The 22,342-nt window shown below is 38.8% G+C and overlaps 2 protein-coding genes across 8 annotated transcripts in view; both read right to left on the bottom strand.

The window, feature by feature from the left end:
- The window catches only part of sipa1 (signal-induced proliferation-associated 1), a 34,213-nt gene extending 26,742 nt beyond the window's left edge, over positions 1 to 7,471 (bottom strand). For 5 of the 7 annotated variants that reach the window (XM_062433863.1, XM_062433867.1, XM_062433868.1 and 2 more), the window contains exons 1-3: positions 7,178 to 7,471; positions 6,839 to 7,003; positions 3,966 to 5,446 (exon numbers count right to left, since the gene is read on the bottom strand). The gene's annotated coding sequence lies outside the window, so the exon portion shown is untranslated. The remainder of the gene's footprint in view (positions 1 to 3,965; positions 5,447 to 6,838; positions 7,004 to 7,177) is intronic. The other 2 variants (XM_062433864.1, XM_062433865.1) reach the window with 2 other exon arrangements.
- A 415-nt stretch (positions 7,472 to 7,886) lies between these two features.
- On the bottom strand, positions 7,887 to 16,961 carry LOC133994557 (histone acetyltransferase KAT5). The gene is made up of 16 exons (XM_062433862.1): positions 16,932 to 16,961; positions 16,784 to 16,850; positions 15,685 to 15,753; positions 15,411 to 15,547; positions 15,093 to 15,161; positions 14,852 to 15,004; positions 14,094 to 14,267; positions 13,927 to 14,001; positions 12,058 to 12,120; positions 11,515 to 11,763; positions 11,319 to 11,408; positions 11,093 to 11,233; positions 10,876 to 10,969; positions 10,606 to 10,765; positions 10,423 to 10,504; positions 7,887 to 10,177 (listed from the first exon to the last, which is right to left on the bottom strand). The coding sequence occupies exons 1-16, from the start codon at positions 16,959 to 16,961 to the stop codon at positions 10,043 to 10,045; spliced, it is 1,788 nt and encodes a 595-aa protein (XP_062289846.1). The 3' UTR covers positions 7,887 to 10,042.
- Between the last annotated feature and the right edge of the window lie 5,381 nt (positions 16,962 to 22,342).

Below are 22,342 nucleotides of genomic sequence, written 5' to 3'. Positions count from 1 at the left end.
AAACAGTTGAGGTTGCAACTTCCTCCTCATAGTTGTGACAGAACAAAGAAGTTCTACAATCGGAAATAAAACATACCGATAATCTGTCTTCTCTGCCTGAGAATAGAATATGTTCCATGAGGGCATTTTTACATTTCTTTTCTGCCTTATTTGATCTCTGTCTACGAAAGTATGGTGATGAAGTGACATGGTGCAAGCGTGAATAGTTGGCCCTGATCTGCTTTCAGTGGCTCTGAATACCCCTGAGTGCACTTCTCTTGTAATAGCAACATGAACAATGAGAAGGAGCCGCTGCACCACTTAATGGTTTAATGTATGTATGACATAATTGAGAGGGACATTGTGATTAAGGACAATAAGTGTATTTCTGAAAGGGGGCATTTCTCAACATTCGAACACAGTAGATTACAGGGGATTTTTATACATGTTGGTTGTCTAAATATAACTTCAGTGTTCACAGCAGATGCTTACATAAATATGTCTAATAAAAAAAGCCGTTTCCACATATTTTAGGACTATTACATCAGGGCTTTGTTGTTGAAAGTTAGGTACTTTCAACAACAAAGCCCTGATGCTCCATTTCTTTTTCTGTCTTTCGCTCCACATAGAGCACAATGATGATCACTCTAATAACATAATTTATTCAAATAGGCCTCAAATAAATGTTTCACCAGCAATGATTATGTTCTTTGTACTTGTAGCACCCATTTCTCTCTTCATCCTTGACTTCACACCTCAACAGCTGATAGAATTCGTGACAGTTTTGAAGACCATAGTAATGAGAATTACTCCCATAGATCATTTTGAGAATCTAACAAAACTGTTTTGCGCAGAAAATGTGTTTCACAATCATTTAGGGATATTTTGAAAGTCGTAAAATGCTACATTGAGAATTGACTCCCCAAATAATTAAAAATCTCACTGAATATTTGTCATACTAATTTCTCTCAGCTGTGCAGTTTTGCTCTATGCAACTCGCTGAATGACTTGTTCTGTAACATCTTTCATGTGCTTTCTTAATTGTGCAAATTACTACTGTGCAGCCACAAAAGGGAAACAAAACTAATGATGCCTGACCTTCCATTAAGACCAGTGGCTGCCGGGGACAGGTGACAGCAGAGAGCACAAGCTAAGAGGATCCACCCAGTGGCTTACACTGCCGGCATCCTGCCATCCAACAAGGGGAAGGCTCCGCCTGTCCAACTGCCTTCCTCACTGAGCCCCCACAGGGAGCCTGCTGGGTGTAGCCATGCAAAATGGCTCCAAATGAGAGGAATGATGCGATGCTGACTCAGACAAAAACAAAATCTGCCTGGTAACCTCACGACACGTTAACAACTCAGAACACAAACAGGTCAAAAGGCTCATATTGCTCATAGATTTGTATTCACATGCAGGGACCATCTTGTATCAAACAGCACAAACTAAAGATAAGAAATCACTTTTTGTAGCTTTAATTTTTATTTTATTGTCTCCTCTTTATAACCTGCCAACTGAAGATTAATGATTTTGGTTGCTTTGTGGAAGATGTGTCATTTTAAGACTCACTGTATTATTCTGCACAGAAACAGGACCAATAATGTGAGCTAAAGTTTAAATTCTAACAGACAAACAACTTCAGAATATATTATCTTTGATCTACCGCCCCTGACAGTGACTCAGTTTTCCTGCACTTATATGTGATGCTGCTAAAAAACATTATGATCATTATTCAGCATGAAGCCCACATAGGTTATTTACTCCTCCACCTGCATTTACAAAAGCCAAACAACAAAAGAATGTCTCTCTCTTCTATTATTCCTGGTCTCTTTTATTGATCTCACAACAATGATGACTTCTCATGTCAGAGGTTACTGCTGGCTTAAACTATGACTGACGGAGCATTTAGGATTATCTTCATGACATTATCTCTCTGCTAGACAAGAACTGACAAGTGGAGAGAAAGATGCCGAGAAGTGTGACCGTCTGAATCTACAACACGAAACACAAATGAATATAGTCAAGCTAGGATATAAGGACATAAAAGTCTCCTCCACCTTTGCAACCTTCCTATGCAAGCTGTCTCTCATCTACATACAAAGTTTTACCTCACTGGTAATAGCAGGCAGACATGTAATTGTTTGAGGTGATTTAATTATGGTAAATAATGAAAACCAACAGGCAATAATTGCTTAACTACTTTGCCAATAGATTGAATTTCCATCAAATAGACCGAGAAAAGGTGTCTTGAGGAAAAAGGGCCAACACTAAAGCTGTATAACATCTAAATCTATCATTAAATATTGATGTAGATAGAAAGCAAATTATGAAGCACAATGCTTCACAATGGCTGCAGTTATTCTGGTATTAGTAGGCTTTTAAATTCAATTAAATTGTTTGCACCTGCTATTTATACTACTTAAACAAAGCCAGTGATTGGGAATTGGACTATTTTACATATATTATATGTGTAGTGCAGTGGACAAGTCGACAGATTTGGATGAACGGGGTGCATTTCCCATACAGAACGACAGGAGGTACAGAAAAACAAGGTGGGTTTTCACACACACACACACACACACACACACACACACACACACACACACACACACACACACACACACACACACACACACACACAGTTGACCCTGACAAACAACATCACACCCTCCTGCCAGTCTAGCCAGGAACACAAACACAATGCCATCAGGTTACATTTATTTCTACCAATCACACATCATTCCTTCCCGCAGAGTCCTTCCATCATGCCAGGTCAAAATGCCTTTAATCGTTTAAAACAGTCAACCACAGTGGCCACCACGCTGCATGCGGCTCAATGTAAATTAAAAGGCCTGTCCTTTGAGTGCACTGGCTTATGTAAGCTGCTGCTGTGTGTCTCTTTCCCCGCCAGCCCTCCATCCTTGCCTTTCTTTCCCTTCAGCATCCATCCCCTGAAAGCCCAATGCCTGGTAAACACACAGCCCCATCCGAAATTAAGAGAGTGCAGGGGGTGGTGAGGAGGGTGAGGAGGGTGAGGAGGGAAGGGAGAAAGGGGGGGCTGACTCCCGCATCCCTCATTTTCTCTGCCACCTTGAAAACAACACCCCAAATCCGGTTGTGGCTCTCCATTCCATCATTGTCTGAGCACATCACATGCAGTCGTATTACAGTCCTCTTTATCTCGGCACACCGCAGACTAAAGATGGTGGCTTTTCTTTTTCTTTTTTTGTTAATCTTTGAAAATATGCATTTGGAAAAAAAAACCTGCTCTTCTTTTTTGTTCCTGGATCTTTAGCTCATCCCTTTCTCCCTGTCTCTCTCTCATTCTCTCAGTGCCCCCTCCATCCATCCATCCCTCCCTCCCTCCACCTTGCACTGAGTCCTGCAGCCGCTCTACAGCGAGGTTTTGCAGTGGCTTCTTGACAATGTCATAACACAGTTTTTAAGACAATTCGGCCTTATTGGAGAGCGCACAATGGAGAGAGACAGGAAAGATGGGGGGTTAGTGTCGGAAGAAGGGAGGAGGTATGGGGGTGGGGGCGGGGGGCCGGGGGGGATAGGAGAAGGAGGAGGAGGAGGAGGAGGAGGAGGCCGGGGATGAAATGCGACAAAGGTTGCAAGCAGGATTCAAACCCCACAATGTCGCGTGTAAATGGCACCTTAGCTGACTGAGCCACTTGGACGCCCCAGTAAAATGCATTTTTAAAGAGCTGACAGCAACATAATGGGCAGAGAGGCAGAGGAAGGACAAGCTGGGGGGTGATATGATCATGCCAAGCCAATAATACATATCCTCTGTCGATTTCATACATTGTCTCAGGTTGGATTGTGTGAGCGTAAGAGGCATATGCATGCCTGTACAGAGGTATGTGGCATACACGGTGTGCAGATCCGTCCATCTGAATTCATTATCATCAGAAAGAGGACCCGGTGAGGCTGGAATGTAAATTCTCTTGTAATTCTCAACACAGAAAGAAAAGGCTTACCTCCACATTTCAGCTCCGCTCGACCCTGCCTTGTTTCATCCTGTTCCTCTCTGCCGACTCCCTCCCCTTGTCTCCCCATGACAGCATTTTTCTGCTATCTATCTCCACGGTGAGGCTCCTTCTCCTCCTCCTTCAGTTCCTCCTGTCTGCCGTTCTCTTCCTCTGTCCAAAAATAAAAGAAACACAACACACGGCCGCACACACAGAGAGCGCACACTTCCCCGATCTCTGTGTCTACCGGCTCCTCTATTCTGTTGTTCAAGTCAAGAGGCAGGTTGATTTGTGCTGTCCTCCTCCCTCTTTCTCCCTCTCGCGTTGATTCTATTCCATTCACATCACACTAGAGCCAACCCTCCCTCCCTCCCTCTCTCTCTCTCTCTCTCTCTCTCTCACACACACACACGCACACACACACACAGCTTTACCCAGCCGCTCTCTCCTCCCCCCTCCTCATCTCCTTGTCAGAGAGAGGTTGAGGCAGCAGTGGACAGCAGTGGCCAACAGGAGAGCTCTCAGTGTCTTAAACTGAAGTTCGAAAAATGCTTCATTGGCAAGACTGAATTTTTAAAAATGGCTCAAATAACGGCTCAAAAATAATTATTTAAAGTGTATTATCATGTCATACACAAACAGAAATGTAGGTACTGATGAAATGTTGAAAAGTAAGACAGTCAGTCAGTTCCTACAATTAGTAAAGGTTTTTCCCCCCAGTCTCTATTTTATTCAGACTGGTGAACACATTCATTTCAAGCAGGGCACAAAATTAGCACAGGCCATCAGCCAAATTCTGGTAAAATATGCAAGTTGGATGGTAGATTTTGCTTCACTCACTAGCCAAAAAACAAAATAATGGTAATCCACTGAGTGGCTGCTAAAATTTAAACATTTGAATACTAGCCATTTGGCCTGGTGGGAAAAAAAAAGTTAATTTTGCACGCTGATTTCAAATCTTGTTTACTTTGTGCCAAAACTGACATGTCTGCACTGGAGAGATAAAGGCTTAAAAGCCGACTCGGGGGCAAAGGTGAAAATGGCAGTGTGTGTGTGTGTGTGTGTGTGTTTGTGTGTTTGTTTATGCGTGTGTGTGAGAGTTTGTTTATTTGTAGAGAACCTCTGTGTACTCCCCAAACAGTGTAGACCATAACAAACAATCCACCTGCTTGAGAACAATGAGATCGCAGGAGTACACCAACATACTGCAGCTTGTCTTTTTCCTTCCTCACCAGCCACTGCACCTTCTAAAAACACACACCTGCGAAACTGGGTTAAACCAGGTGAATAACGTTCGGGGGACGTGGTGGAGTATCAGCAGAGCCGAGCGTCCGGCATCACCATCCCCCTAATTACTGTATGGAGTCTCTTGCAGGCCGGACCATATGGCTGTGTGTGTTACCAGGTCAGCGACTCTGGTCAGGCTCAGAGCAGTGTGGGGGGTTGGGGGTAGGGAGGAGAAGGAGCCTGCGCTGCTGGTGGTGTGTGTCCTGAACAGATAAGAAGAAGAAGAAAAACAGAGGCACAAGTTGATAGTAGTTAAACAGTTTTTTTCTTGCTGCAAAAAAACATGCATACCTCAGTGTGTGTTCATCAGAGGTTAGGAAGTGTTTTTTTTGTAGTTACTGTGGGAATCTTTTTCAGAGCTGTCAACAAATATCTAATTTATTACCTCACGTACAGTGTTCAAACCAACTGAAATTTTAAAGCGATAATGCCGAGTTTGTGCAAATGTATGCACTTGTGTAGAAATACAATTTAAATATTCATATTCTTAAATTTCAGACACGTCTAACTTTTTTAGATTACATTGCAGTCTGATACCATCAATACAATCTGCCCTTCTCTTACTGCTATTTATACAGTTAAGTTTTCAGTACCACAGTTTGATTTGTGATGGTCTGAATCCTCTGAGCTTCTCAAAGTGTTACACATCAGAGGTCATTTTGGGCATTTGGGTATGGGCCCAAGAATCAGTGCTACACTGACACCATGTGGAGACGTTCCACCAAGACCACTAAGATTGTTTTAATGCTTAAAGCTTGGCAGAAAAGCATATTTGTCTTTGTTTGAGTTTTATCCTTCTTATGACAGACTGCTAGAACTGTAACTAATGATTAGGTTCTTTACTGATTAAGCTGCCGATTAATTACTCGATACATAGATTAATTGCTTGATGTCTATAATATGTCAGAAAAGACTGAAAAAAATCTTGTGTTCATAGTTTCCTGCAAATGTCCAGAACCCAAATTAACTTTTTCCTTGGAAAACAACTTGATTATGAATATAGTTACTGATTATTTTTCTATTAATTGACTGATCAATTGCAGATTAAAAAAAAATACATAATGCATAACACATGCAGTCTGAAACAATGTCAGAAAATTGGCTCTGAGTTCATTCTTAAAATTCAAGCCAAGTAAAATACAGCACTAAAGTGATCTGCTTTTTGATTAATAATTCTTTCACTTCCATTAATGATTCATAGCATAGATCACATTTCTTGCTCCTAAGTGACAGATATTAATGGAGAGCTGTCAACAGTCTCAACCAATCATCATGTGCAATGGCAGCAACAGTGTACAGAGCTGCAACTAATGATTATTTTCATCACCGATGAATCTGTCGATTATTTTCTTGATTCATTGTTTTTGTCCAAAACCAAAAGTTTCAAATAGTATTCTGTAAAATGAAGAAAAGCAGCAAATTGTCACATTAGCGAGGCTGGAAACAGAGAATATTTGGACCTTTTCTCGATAAGTGCCTGAAACACTTAATCCATTGTCAAAATAGTTGCAGCTCTAGTGTACATATATTTTCTGTGTGAGGGTTTTTTTTTTTTTTTTTAGAGTAACAACACTTAAAGACAGAAATAGAAATACCAGAGCTCTTGGATCTCAGAGGTCCAGATAATACAGAAAGTGCCAGCATTCAGCAATCAGGATGAGGAGGAAATGTTCTGGAGGTCAGGATGAGTGATGCAGCTCGGATATTAACGTTAGATTAGTGTGAAATTCCTCTCTGTCCTCATGGGCACTGGTGTGGCTCTGCCAGGTGCAGAAACAAAATGGGTGTGATGTGATATTGGGAGAGGCTTCACCAGAGCTGCAGCACAACCACATCTCACAAAGGAGGAATTACTGATAGCTTAGTTAGAGAAATGGAAAAAGCATCCGGCCAGTACAGATTTACACAACTAGTATATGTGATTCTTATCATACCTTTCTTTAGCAGTGAGGGTCAGCAGCAGTCATGAAGGGGAAAGTACAATTATGTTACTCCTGCAGCTTCGACTTTAGGCTACTTGCTCAGGTTAGGATCATATTCTTAGTTATTTCTACTGCAGTTGTTTAATAGTTGTACCTGGAGCTTGGGTGGAGAAATGTGATACACTCCAGGTACCCATTTGTTGTCCAAACTGACTCAGTCTCTCCAGCTGTAATACAATTACAATGGTCAAGTTGCATTATTACATTTCCCTTTCAGCAAGCTCCCTTCTCCCTTTCCTAATTTTAGCCTGCGGTTTGAACTTTAGTAATGCAATTTTGCACACGGTGGAGTAGAGGAAGGGGGAGGGGGCGGGGGTGGCTAAGATTCATAATGCTGCCCCCTGGTGGCTACTACACAGCGGATATATTACTTGCATAATGCATGGTATGACTGGTGTCCATATTGCATGTTAATTGTATTGTACTGATTCCTTTGATTTGTTTTTGACCTTTTAGTTTGATTTTGACTTTTTAATTTTAACAAGCATGTCTACATATCTATTAATTACCATGTTTTAATTATAAATTACATTAAGCTTTGTTTAAGCCTTGCTGCCAATACTAAGACAGCACACTGAAGACGAAAAGGTAATATATTCACATTAAAAGACACTCTTAAGGTTTTTAAGATTTTTTTTATCAATTCAACAAGCGTCTCATATCAAACGTTCAAATCATACTCTCAACTGTGTTTCACTTAAAGATATACGGAATCATTTCAACAGAGTAAATTCAACGGCCTTTTGCGACATGTAAACATAAAACACAAATTGAAAGATCACTTTTTTTCTTTTCTATTAATATTGTGCAGTTAGTTTACATTATGAAAAAAATGAACTAAAGACAGCTGTACACAAAATTTACATTATTCTAAGAGTTCAACATGGCTTCTGTCTTCAAAGCATTTTTTTTACAATCAGGTTCAGTATGTACAGTTACAGGGAACATATGTTTAACCAGAGGAGTTGATTTGTCTCAGTGCACAATGTGTGCAGATGATCCTGACAGGACATTATCTGGGGAAAAAGAAACATTTACCAGCATGATCAAGCATAAATACCATTTATTACTATTTAAATATGAGGACACACAAAGAGGGACTGCTATTGTAAAAGATGACTTGACTATGTTGGCTCTGAAAAGCAACATTTTAACTACAGGTCTAGATGTCCAGTTGTGTATTTTGGTACAAATCTCAACTGTTCTGCTAATTTGAATCCACTTTTACAAGTGAGTCATACTGGATTATGTAGTTGACACTGAAAACAACAGAAAGCCTACAGCGGGGAATTATGAGTACAGTTCTGCTCTCCCTGTTAGTGGAGACACTCAAGAGGAGAGGGCAAAGATTCAGGCACTCAAAGAGAATGAAAATTACCATCTGTGTGTTGAGATGAGAATTTAAATGAGCAGATACAGATGAGTGACAAATTAAAGGAAAAACCAGTACAGGTCTGAATGCGTGACCCCTAAGCGACATTTCGCCTGCATGTCCTCTTAGAGGGAAGTGTCACTGCTAATCAATACAAAGTTGTTCTGAGTAATCACCTTTTATCCTATGATGAAACATTTCTATCCGGATGGGAGTGGTCTCTTTCAGGATGAGAGTACCCCCATCCATGGAGCACAAGGGGTCACTGAGTGATTTGATGAGTACAAAAATGATGTGAATCATATGCTAGAGCCTTCACAGTCACCAGATCTCAACACAATGCAACAGCTATGGAAGATTTTGGACCGACATGTTGACAGTGATCTCCACCACCATCATTAAAACACCAAATGAGGGAATGTCCTTTGGAAGAATGGTGTCCATCCCTCCAGTGATAAGCTGGCAGCACTAAGACACTATGTTTCTTTTTAATTTGTCACCCGTCTGTATGTTACTCCTGAAACAGATCTGAACCGTGATTCCTTGTACTTTTTCCCTGTATGCACATTATGTTTAATAAAAACGTCAGAGGCATTTGAAAGATGTTTTGAAGCCTACGCCCTTTGTATAAAATTACTATTCAAGGTAAAAGTGCTAATACAATTTTGGAGTGCTGCTCAGTATTAGTAGTGTGTTTAATGAGTCTAGTCCATTTCCATCAACTAAAGTTTCCTTTATATCACTAGTATGAGGAGTTTAAGTGACGTTTCTGGAGTCAAACAAGGAATTTTGTTGAACTACATTGATAAACAAAACTTGGGGATACATAAATATTAAGGTTGATGACAACATTTTAGCTCTACTTCTTTATGTGGCAGATTCAAAGAATGTAGACAAAAAACACACTTATGTTTATGTTGGCCAAAAATAAATTAAAAATATTTCACTGCTGCATTTAAGGAAAAGAAATCCACTTGGGGTTTAACATTATGTGGACTCGTCAACAGATGAAGCAAGTCACTGTAAAAACCTGGAATTATCATCAATAACCTTATCATTCACCTCCATGAGGTGGCCAGTATGTCTGCCAATTAAGGCTTTCATTTACACTATTAAACAAACACAATGTCCCACTTTTAAACACACTGTTTCGGTTATTAACAGGATCTTTACACAGCAGAGGGTGTGTTGTATTTTTTGCCAGCGTCACTGTAAACCACTCACTCGTGTGTCCCCAAGTTTGATCGTTGTTTAAATTCACAATAATATAATGAATATTCACAATAAAATCGTATGCATCTCAAGTGACAATTTATGTTCACTGTGTTTTATCTGAAGAGACGTCCTGGGTTCAAAAAGGTTTCTGTATCCGAACACCTTGATCTGATCAACAGTTTTCTTCAGGTTCATTGGGGAGAGCGTTCAGTGAACCAGGCTGCGGGGTTCTACCACTTGCCCCTCTTGCTCCAGTCCTTAGGCGTGAAGTGAAGGCATTTTGGATCTATGCGCAAGTGTCTCTTCTGCATCGCTCTTTCATGCCCGTCAACAATGTCCTCTGAAAGAGTCAAGATGTACTGACCCTAGATTCAGGAAAGAAGAAATGTCACTTCACAGCATCTATTGCATAGCTTTTACATTAATGGGACATTTTTTTGGCCTTTCAGAAGCTAACAGCTAAATGGTCAGGTGCAGCGATAAAAAAGTCTGCATTGTGAGGCACAGTGGGATGGCTAACCACAATTTAAACAGCTAACTTGTTGAGATACACCATCATGTTGCATATGAAGGTGAAATCAGAAAGAAATGGGATGCAGGGTTCTCTCACCTTGTAATAGTTGATGAGGTTGAGGTACTGAAGTGTTGAAATGACGTCTTCTTTCTTTACACTTGTGATCTCACTGATCTCACTGGAGGTAGAAAAAAAAAAGTGTCAAGTGGAAAAAAGGGAACCAAACATTAGCTTTTATTCTTGGAACAATAAAAAGACAAAATGACAACAGTGACATACTTGATGGTGATCTGCGGCCTCTCTCCATTGTCAGGTTTAAGGTCCATAAGAATTTCCAAGATGGTCTGGGACCAGTAGGAGCGATAGGACAAAAGACCAAGGTCAGAAAGTGGCTTCTCAGGTGTGCCTGTCTTCCCTTCGACTTTGGACAGCTCGTAACCTGACAAACACAAACCAGCCAGATGATTTGCACACGAGGGGAATACAGAAAATGCCAAAAAAATTCAAATATACAGATATTTACTGAACTGATTCCAAATCTTCACTTACTGAACTCAATGAGCAGTTTGCCGTATCCTCTCCGCTGGTATGGAGGCAAAGTCAGGATGCAGGCTACGTTATAATCTTCAGTCGACTCTTTTTCCTGTACACAGAAAATAAAAGTAACGTTTCATTTTGGGATCCCTTTATTAAATAAAGGAGTTTCCAAGCTGTAACATGAACACACTCTACCAGTTACTTCAACTGCTTTGAATAATTTTTGTACCTTAGAGAAGTAGCCCACTATGTGGAAGCCTTTGGAGTCATACTCGGTCATTACGTAGAAGAGGAAAGGGTCTGTGTCGTAATACAAGGTTTTGTGGTCCAGGAAACACTTTGCAAGTAAACACAGGTTCTGGGAATAAGTCTGTAATAAATAGACAGCCATACATTAATCAAAAACAAAAACAAGGAATGTTGAAAAGGAGAGAGAAATAAATCCAATCACTAACTTTGTTTTTCCTGCCGTCAATCTCAAAGAACGAGATTGTTCCTTTGCGGTAGATCTCGTTGCCTGGAGGATGTCTCAGATTACATTTCGTCTGTTAGAGAAGCAAGAGGATGAGAGCAATCAGCATCAAGGTGAGAAGCAATACATTGAAAGCTTAAGATGGTGACATACCAATGATTGTTCAAAGAGATTCTTACCAAATGCCTCTGTAGACACTTGAGACTTTTGAGGTACTTGAGGCAGAATTCGCAGAGGTAGAGAATTGGCAGTGTGGTGAGTTCCTGTGGGTACGGCGAGAAGTACCAGGGCTTCAATCTGTGACGTCCTAGCTCTATACACTCTATGTTTTTCATTCGGGTGACAATGTCGTCATGGCTGCGGTCGGACACCAGGCTGCCTGTCATGCGGGGTGCAGACGGGATGCCATCCGAACTGTCCTGGGAATCCTGGTAGTGAACAGTGTGGACACAAGCATTGTTCTTCTGGTTTCACTGCATGTTTGCTGCAGGTATTTTCAAGTAAAACAAAAATCTGTTTGATCAAATAGAGCAAATGTAGTTTTAAAATGTTTACACATTTAGATTTTTTTAAGTAACATGTATAATCACAGTGGTGTTACCAGAAGGACTAAACTTGGGTCTGAGGAAAACAACACCTCTGTTCTATAGGACCCACTAAGGCACAGCTGAATTTGGACAGCAAAACACAATCAATGGGCAATAATAGGAAATAAAACAGACCTCTGGTGGTGGTAGAAAGACACTGGCACTTTGAGGCTTGTTATACTGCAAAACCTTTATCATCTAGCAGAAAAAGACACAAAAACAAGGGCTGTTGGAAACTAAAGAGGGGAATAAAGTGATTTGTATTGACGCTGAACAGTTTGGTTAAAGGGGGGAGATTGAAAGCAGTATTGATCTTCAGTGTAACATCTGTGATTTTAATACATTTCAGGATGGGTTTATTAGTAGCCGGCTAGTAATACTGGCAATCATCAATAAAAGTGATGATAGAGTTGAAGATTAAGAGTTTGGAAAAGAGCAAGCACAAATATTAGGCCAATTATTTCATGGAGGTTTGACAGACTGATTTAACTTTTTTCAAGAACCCACAGGCCACTTTCATCATAGGTGATGTAAGAATGTGTGAGGACAGCTGCTGCAGTTTTCTAAACTAAAGACAACAGCCGAGCTGCTCGTGTGAATAGTTTGAAGAAGTAAATAGCAACAACTCAGAAAATCAAGCAGAGGTCTGACCTGCTAAGTTTGGTCATTTTTCTGCCTTATTAAGAAAAGGTATTAAATCTTTCTTCAATATGTATACTATAACTGTCTTATCGTGTGTATCTAATCAAAATGACCCAAGTTACATTCAGTTCTTCTGCCGGGTTACTCCACCAACCTCTCAAAATAAAGATCATATATTTGAGATTATTGTATCAAACATTAACAAATGTAGGATCTCCAAAAAATTATAATTTTAGAGTCATAGATCTTTTTGGAATTATATTCAAATTACATGTCAAAATGTAAAGACATACTCTTCCTTGTCAAAGTAATTAGTGTAATTGCAGCAATTAAACCAAACATAAAGGACATAGCAGGCCAACATAAACCAACTAAACTTAATGTAGCACATAAGACAAAAATAACAAATTCACACTCCAAAAGTGAATGATAAATGAAAACGTATGAACTGAAAATGAAATGTCAGCATATTTCCTTAAAAAAATGTGTGTACGGTTCAGTAGCAAACAACCAAACAATAGGAACACTGTGTAATGTTCTGCATTAAACACCATGACAAACCTGCAAACATACGTATAAACAAGTTAAAAATTATAATTAACATATACTGTCAGTACACTCATACTTGTTTTTTCTGTTGTGGAGGAAATAAATCATTTAAATTTGGTGCAGGGTAGTCTGTCATCTTAACACTGGAGTCTGCTACTTTTGTCTCCCCCTCCAGACAGTGAGAGTAATTACAAAAACACGGTTGACGCGCTTATGTCATTGGCTCTGCTGTAGCCTACTCTGTTGCTACAGTTGCAGCTGTAAAATGATGGATAAATAGTTTTAAGCATCACACAACCCCTGCAAAATAACTAGTTTCACTATCAGATTTTGATCCATATTGTCTGATAAGATCTGAAAAGTTTAGAAGTCGCATAAATAAATCATTCATCACTTAAGTTAACTGCTCGTGAATTACGGAGATTTACTTGGCAGTAATAGACTTAATCAGCACTGTGTCAACTAATTTGGCAAGGGCTTAAATGTATCGGACATTCATTTATATGTAAAAGTTCCACACTGCAGGTTTCAAGTTACCTTATTCACTAAACAGTGTGTTTAGCCAACCAAAATTAAAAGCCAAAACAACCACAGATATTGCCTGTATTAATAGTATCATAAGTAGCTTTGCAGACGTATGGGTCAGAATACAAAACTCTAAAATATGAAATTATAGTATGCATGTTGTTTTTAGACAAAGCTCAAAGTGAAGAAAATACAATCATACATCTACAACATAAAAACAAGCAGAGAATCACATAAGAAATACATTTGAAATGAGGAAACTGTAAAGTTTAAATACATGTTACATACCTCATCTGTGGCCCCACAATTAGCTTTCCTCTTCCTCCCGGGCTGAGAGGGGACGAGCCGTCGTGCAGTGCCGTTCTATCGTTACAAAGAAACAAAAGGGTTATAAAATAGCTAATGATTATTAACTACAACTGAAATATTGAAAAATCCCAGAAGATTTATTTTACTGTTGTGAGGGAGGAGAGCTGCTCGTGGTCTTCGCGGGATTTAAAGGTGTTGTTGGTCTCTCTGACAGCAGGGAAAACAGACGCCTGAGAGGCTTCAGCTGAGCTTGGCAGGGAGGGCACGGGGGGCGCCGGGGGTACCTGAGTCGCCAAGGGGACGGGCTCTACTTTCCTCTTCTGCAATGAACAAACGGTGTTACACATTTGGCTTAAAAATCAGCACAGACAACACTTAATTGAATTTAATTTAACAGAATTTTAATTTACAAACAAGATTTGTTTTTAGCTAGAGTCAGGCCAGAGGCATCGGTTCAAATTAGCAAAATACAAACCCATGTAAAGACTAAAAGATGGGCATTCCTGATCCTGTTCAAATCAAGGTGTATAACCTGCAGTTTGTTCACTGATATGAGCTGAGACTGTCTGTTTAGTCACCACAGCATACTAAATCAAGCATATTTACTAGTCCATTGCAAATTATACCTGATTGAAACCTGGTATTAAAATGCAACAGACACAGATCAGCTGCAACTGCACTGGGTTTATCATCAAACTAAAATTTGTCCGAGGAGTAAGACGTAACTTAAAGCCTTACCCTCCATTTAAACTTATCATTTTGTCCCCTGATGTGCCATTTATGTGAACTTCTTCAGTACATGTCATTTTTACAAACATTTAATTTGATGCAGATTGTGTGAATCATAGAAGAATCAATTTTCAGCACTATAAGAGATACAACATAGACAGAGCATGCCGGGTACCTTGAGAGATTTGAAGAGGAAATGTGGCTTTACAAGACCAGTGCATACACCTGTCATACATTTGGATGTGATCTGCACGACTGGATCCTCTTCCTTTTTAGTATCTTGGTTGTTTATTTCGGGATTTCCATGCAGTTCAGCATGACCTGATAGCTACATGAACACACAAGATGCATGTTAACACCACGAGTAAACAAGGTCTCACTGATGGCTCTCTAGAATGGGTAAATTCAAGTTGTACCGGTGTGGGGAGGGTTTTGCCTCTGGAGGGAGCTGTGGCAGATTGTACGTTGAGATCAAGACTCTTCCTCTGAATTGAACAGAAAGGAAGAGAAGGAAGGGGGTTAACCAACATTAATGTTAATACTCAGGTATTCATTGTACACACAGTCTAACTAATGTCTTTCATAATTAACACAACATTACAAATGAACAGTTTCTGTGGCAGTCATTGGAATCCGAATTAAGTATTAAGTAATAAAAAAACTGAGCATGTTGTGTCAATGTTTGGGGGCCTGAGATAAACATTTGGTGGTGTAGTGTGTAAATACACACTTACCACTTCTCTCTCTGGAGAACTGGGACGGGAGCCTGGAAGACCATTCTTGGTGGGTGTTTTAGCTTCTTTCTTAGGGAACTGAAGCTTTTTCATGTCCAGCCTGTCCGCTGTGACCCACTCATCCAGCCGCTTGTTGACTTTTAACACAAGGAATTTTAAACAAACAGGAACACGTTTTCTGTGATCTTTCAGTGTTATGCAATTCACCCTACAAAGGGACTATAACAGGTATGTCCAAGACATAAAAACAAGTTGTCACACAACTTATACTCACAGTCAATATAGTGAACATAGAAGAGCTTTCTCGAAGACACTTCCTTTACACTGAGAATTTCAGCCAAAGCTGTAAGAAAAGTAGAAAAGTCCAATTAAAACTTACAATGAAACCTTATTCAAATTATCATTATGGATTGTCAATTAAATATCTTCAGACAAACTGCAGATTTAACACCAAATCACAAATTCTCACACAAGAGAGCCAAGAACCATCAAATATTAGGCATTTCTGATTAAATTACCTATTAAATTCCTTTTGGTTGACTAATCATCAACTAATTGTATCATCTCTACATGTGATGAAAAAATTTAGGACTTAGGAGTTAATATTAATAACACCATAATGCCCACTACACCTACAGATTAGATAGATGTATTTAAGTCTTAATCACAAAATGTGCAATACAATGTATTCATTATTGTATGTTTGAACAGTCTGTAGACACTATACAAAACCACCTACTATATGTGTATAATGTCATGTAATAATCACTTTTTAATATTCAATATTGAACTCATCACAACTATTCACTTCTTTGCACTACTTGTATTGCTAAAGAGTGTTATGTTGTTATAAGGTGTAAGTACATTGCGACACTGGCCAATAAAGAATCAAAAAGTTTGAGACCCACTGCACAAAACCCATTTGGGTGTGAGGCTACACATGTCAAAAATATATGTATTTGTGCTGAGGTGTCAGAGTAGTAATAATGTCCCAGTGAGTTTTGTAAAGCTGAACAATAACTTTTTGAAACTGAATGACTGCTTCCATCCAAACAGCCATTAAACTTGAAAAATCCAGTTTCACAATTGTAAACCTCTGCCTACTGTCAGATAGATTTCCACTGGTTTATCCCAATAAAATATATATTTCTAAAAAAATGTCTTCACGAGTTGGTTAGTTAGTGTCAAACCAGTGTTTTGGGAAGCATTTAAACCACACAGGTTAACACAGTAGAGCTTCGTGTGTCCTGTGAGTGTTGTTGTGTTGTTTACAGTGCTTTAACTGGAGGCCGAAGCGTTTGTTAACAACAGCTGAGGCTCGCCACTTAGCATTAGCTAGCCTAGCATCGGAAAAACAACCGGACAATACTTACGCCATTCGTCCTCGTGTTCTTGGTTTTTGCGAAGAACGGGGAGGCGACAGCCCTCCACAATTTCGACCTGTCGAAAACATGGGTTAATTTGCATCCTCAAACGAGTCAATGTCTCTAAAATAAAAATAACATCTTTTCGGAGACCTACCGATGATGCGCTGTCCGCCATTTTCGTCATCCGTGAGAGCAGGAGCAGTGTGTTGTGGGAAAATGCCGGTCCAACCAAAGACGACACAGAAAGCAAGATTATGATCCGAGGACCGGGAAATGGTAAAAGAACCTAGAAACGAACCCGGGAAAAAAACGGGGAGTCTTTTTTTTAAGAGGGAGGTGAGTTATCTAAACTTAAACAGTACACCCCTGAACTATGTAGGCTACTCCATGTTTCACCAGGTTAACTGTCTGGTTAAAAAACAAAACATCCACTCATTCCTAAATCCTAATCAGAATCATCTTTATTGGCCAAAGTATGTTTATACATAAGCAGATTTTGACTGGCTCAGTGACTCTCAATATACTTAGATAAAATGACAACACAACAATCAGAAATATAAACAATACATAACTATATACAGGTGAAATTGCTTCTGTGAACTGTAAATAGGATACACACAGTATAAACAAGGGAAGAGTGCAAGGAGGGCTGATATTTGGGAAATGTCAAAAAAAAAAGAAAAGAAAAAAAGACATTATTCTGTATACAGTAGGTCATTGTGTACAGTACATCACGTTCAAATATTCTGTCATGAGTGAAATGGATTGCACATTTTGTATTTTAAACTTAAATAAATGTGTATAATTCGTAGGTACTGTGGGTATTATAGTGTTCTGTTGCTGTGTTCTCTAAATCTCAATTGGCTTAATGTGCCTCCTTGTATCTGGTTGGTTTGACATCAGAGGACATTGAGCTGTTCTGTCTGTCATCATCTACCTGTATCATCATATCGAGATATAAAATCTATGGTTCTGTGGCTCATTTATCTCTTAATGCATCTCTAGTGGGAGTGTTGTCTACTACCATTTCCACAGTTGTTCCACTCAGCACAGGTTAATGTGTTTTTACAGTGAGAACCAGTGCTAAGTCCTCTACCATTTCTGTCCAGTCGGGGGCTGAACCATACTTTACATCCTTCACCTCTGGTTTTTAACCACTAGTGAAGCCCATTAGAGGACAGACCACTTGTGAAATAGTTGTTACCTGGAGTAACTCCAATATTATGAACACATGCATCAACTTCTAACTGCATGCCTAACTGCTCCCGTGTTCTCAGTTTGTTGAATTTAAAGTGAGCCAAGTGCTTCATCTTTACTGACTATACCCAACCCAGACTGGGTTGCTATACCACCACCTGATTGTAAATTGAATGCATCAAACTGTCTCAGGGTGCTGAGGCAGAGCCCTACTTACCAAATAAAGTTCATTTGATTGCTATGCAGCAGTCATAAACCACCAGAATAGCTAGCGCACACACCAGCCTAGCACAGGTTACTACTGTTTTGTGGCCTAGTTCGAAATAAGTAACATCAATCATTCAGTATCTTCATTGTGTGTGTTTTCACAGCTGGATTCAGGTTGTATTAACAGTGGTATAAATAAAGAAAACATGTTTGGCTGTAACAGATTGTGGACCAAATCAAACCAGGCTCCATAATGTCTTGATTAAATGAGTTTTCACATATTCATGCTCATAAACAGTACCGCAAAGAGACAGCATGATATATAAATATTCAAGACATGCAAAAATTACTGATATAGTTCTGAAATAGTCAGCACAATATACTTTCAAGGAACAATCATATACATTTCTTTCCAGCAGGGGTCCCTCTGGTCTACAACTTAGTCTAGCCTTGAGGGAAAAAAATAAACAAGTTTTATATGGAATGTGTCCTCCTAAATGACTTTCATTGATAACATTAGCCAAATGGAGATTTAGATACTGTGTATTTATTGCCTTATTAACCACATAGCATTTCAGTCTGAGTAACAATCATGAAAACCATATTACACTGTGTGTAAGGTCTGTAATACATTACATTTTATCTTTTTATTTTTCCCCACTGACTCCTACTCCTGCTGTTTCAACACTCTAATTTTTTAATTTTTTCTCTCTCACCTACTCTATTTGCAAAGATTAAAAGGAGTAGCTCGAGGCCCAAATCTGAAATCTAGTTTCCTATCCTGACCCGTTCTAGCTCCCTGTCCTTTAATACGTTGGCCCTGTGAGTGTAGAACACAGTGTGACTGTGATGGAGGCAATGAACCCAGCTCTTTGTTAAACTCTCAGTTCCTTTTCTTTTGTCATCTGTTCTCAGCTTATACTTACACAGTGTATTTGTCAGAGTGAGTGTAGACATTTTTATCCTTTCTTTGTTCTGATGTCTCATGTAGTGATGAATGAAGGTTATGACTAAACTGCTTCACCACACTGAAAAAAGCCAGTGTGCTTATTTGTGGAAGCACTTAAATCACTCTCTCTGATGCATTTTGTTTCCTCACATTACTTATCTCACAATTAACATGGAGATGGTGCTTTTGGCCTCTAACATATGAATAAAAGTGTAAAAGTCTTGCTGATTTTTTTTGTTCTTGTTGATATTTATACTCATCTTTCATTTAAAAAAAAAAGTTTTACCTTATATTCTTGACTCATTCTGTTTTTGTGTTTGTACTCATTTAACCTTTAATTATAATAATGATTACATTTAACAAAGTTGTTTGAAATTAGGGTTGTTTGCTTTTAATAAAGAGAGACATCGATGACAAAAAACAGAAGCCAAGCTAATGCCGTGTATTTTAGTGCCTCTGACGGGTGTTAAAAGGGCTGTTATGTGGCCTGCTTGCGTGTGTACAAATACACAATGTGTATATATTATAATAAGCAATATGCATTGATGGCAGCTCACTGACTGTCTGAGAATAAACTAGTTTTAAGAGAGAAGGTTGCATATTAAGAAGAAGAATTTAAATTATTCAAGCAAAACACACCCCTGAAAAAAATGAAAACATAGATAGCATCCGAGGTAGAAGCAGTGTTTCCTTTGCTCAAGGCACATTTACACAGATAATTAGCAAAATGTGGTTATGTTTATAATTTCATTTTTCACACAACCACCATTGGCTTCATTGGTGATGTGTAGATACGTGTAGACTAAGCCTTGTAAGAAACAAATGTGTGCTAACAGCAGTCTGAGCAAATCATCTCACCGAGCAAGGGCAAAGGTTATAAATGATCTTTATTATAATCCTTAGAACAGCGTTCAGTATACAGAACTTGCATTTTTTTGAGTTGAGAAAACGTATATTAGACTGTAAATGATAAACAAATGATATCAGACAAAAAATAAGAATAATCTGTGTAAAACAGCCTTCCATTCCTAGCACTAATTTTCAATCAGACAAAGATTTCTTCAGGTATGGCCGGCATATTGATATTTACCACACAATGATAGACTGCAATAAAGACTGGTTGCTTATTATGACAGACAGGTGAAATAGTGACATGATAAATAAAAGTTTAAATGAAGTGAAGTAGTCTTCACTGATTTGAACATGCACTCATCTGCTGCATACCACACTCTCAGAGACCCTTAATACTGCTTACATGTGATTACATTTGATTAATATTAAATTATTTAGTACCTCCACGGGAGCCAAATTGTATCTGTTATCTCAAGAAACAAAACTGTTTTTGGTGGATTAAAAATAGAGTTTTAGAAGGGAAGTAAGCTATCTTCAAAGTTAAGTGTGTCAAGATTAAATCTGAGTTGAATAATCTTTTTGTCCAAGTGATCTTCTCAGAAAACTCTAGTGCAATTTTAATAACTCCAAAAAGTATTGTGAGAGCCCATTCTTTGGTCAGAAAACTAATGAGAACATTGGACAACATCATCTCACTCAGAAGTGCAGCAAAATAATTTGCAGTAGAGGAAGGATGATTTGTTTTGCTCTTTGGTACCATGGGCCTTTGGACCTCAGGCTGAGACTTTCTCAGACTGGTTAATGACTTCAACACTGCTAATTATCCCTGCTTTGTTCCCGGGATGAAGCCGTTTCTTTTCTGAAGTCATACCTGCAGGTCTGCTACCAGCTCCTGGCTTTTCAATATAATTCGGACAAGGTTAAAACACACATCTGCTGTGTTGGCGGTAAAACTGACTTAATGCAATGTTTCTACTTTATGCTACACATTTTCTGGCACTAACATAAGAACCATTTATCTTTGCGGGGTCTGATGTTAAAACAGCAACATGTACCCACTGGCTTTAATTTATCCAGCACCCAAATCCAGTACATTTTTCTAGGGTTATTCCACTTTCATCCCTCTAATTAAATTGTTAAGATCAAACATGTACATCAAATTTGCCTCTTTAACTGAAAATTTGCCTCTTTAACTGAACAGAAGTGACAAAAACATAACTAAAATGAAAGGATGAATTTTTTTTTTGTTTGCAGTGTCACATTTTTCCTTTATGAAGTTAGTCTGAAAGAGTTACAATACCCGTGGATGGTTATTGCACATAATAAAATTGATAAGAACAAAAAGACTAAAACAAGTTCTTAATATAAAACATATACTGATGCCACAGCAGCAGGAGGTATAACAATAAAACATCACAATTTTGACTATTGCTATTAATGACAGAATCCAAACCTTCCCTGCTGCAACATTTTCTGCCCATGAGCTACATAACAATACATTTGGTTGACTCTTCTTGTTCATTATCCTCGCCATCTTCCATCTCGAGCATTTCACACACGTCTACGTCATCTTCTCACTCCTGAGTCTTTTTTTTCTTATTATTTTTAATCTAGACCAGACTTGAACCCAGGTGTTCTAAAAATTGTTCCGCAGAAAGCAGAGGATTTGTATCTCCTCAGACATGGCAGGATACATACATCTGGATGAGGAAATTAATTACTCTGAAATTTAATATTTCATAAATTTCATTCCTAAAGTGAACATGCAACATTCAGTTGCTGTTTTCCCGTTATACTTTCAAGCAGCACTCTCCACATACATAGATATATAAAAATAAAATAAAATACAAATAAATAAAAAATAATAAACATACATTGAAAAGTGCAAATGTACATTTGTTTACAGCATAACATATCCACTGTACAATCATTGATTATATACTCACATTATTTTATGCATTATAATAAGGATTACTAAGTAGCATAGTTTGAGTAAGAAATATTTCATAGCAAGTCTATTTGAAAATATTTGCATTGCCCTGTGACAAGGAGAGGCTCTTCTAATCATTGCCAAGGGTGAATGTGTGTGTTTTCTCTTATGTGTATGTGTGTGTGTGTGTGTGTGTGTGTGTGTGTGTGTGTGTGTGTGTGTGTGTGTGTGTGTGTATGTGTGTGTGTGTGTGTGTGTGTGTGTGTGTGTGTGTGTGTGTGTGTGTGTGTGTGTGTGTTTGTGTGTGTGTGTGAGAGAGAGAGAGAAAGAGATAGAGAGATAAAAGGAGAGAGTGAGAGAACCAGCATGTACGTTGACATAAGGTGTATGTGCAAACAATGAGCACTGAAGCAGAGGAAACTCATATCAT

This window comes from Scomber scombrus, chromosome 14 (assembly GCF_963691925.1).
Source record: "Scomber scombrus chromosome 14, fScoSco1.1, whole genome shotgun sequence".
NCBI lineage: Eukaryota > Metazoa > Chordata > Actinopteri > Scombriformes > Scombridae > Scomber > Scomber scombrus.
This window is presented reverse-complemented; position numbering and strand designations above follow the sequence as displayed.

What these genes read in the sequence shown, in the direction of transcription:
- LOC133994557 (XM_062433862.1), bottom strand. Translation starts at nt 16,961, where the DNA reads ATGACGAAAATGGCGGACAGCGCATCATCG. An exon ending in CTATGTTCACTATATTGACT is followed by an intron (nt 15,548 to 15,684) that starts GTGAGTATAAGT and finishes TTGTGTTAAAAG; the next exon opens with TCAACAAGCGGCTGGATGAG. An exon ending in GTTCTCCAGAGAGAGAAGTG is followed by an intron (nt 15,162 to 15,410) that starts GTAAGTGTGTAT and finishes TGTTCAATTCAG; the next exon opens with AGGAAGAGTCTTGATCTCAA.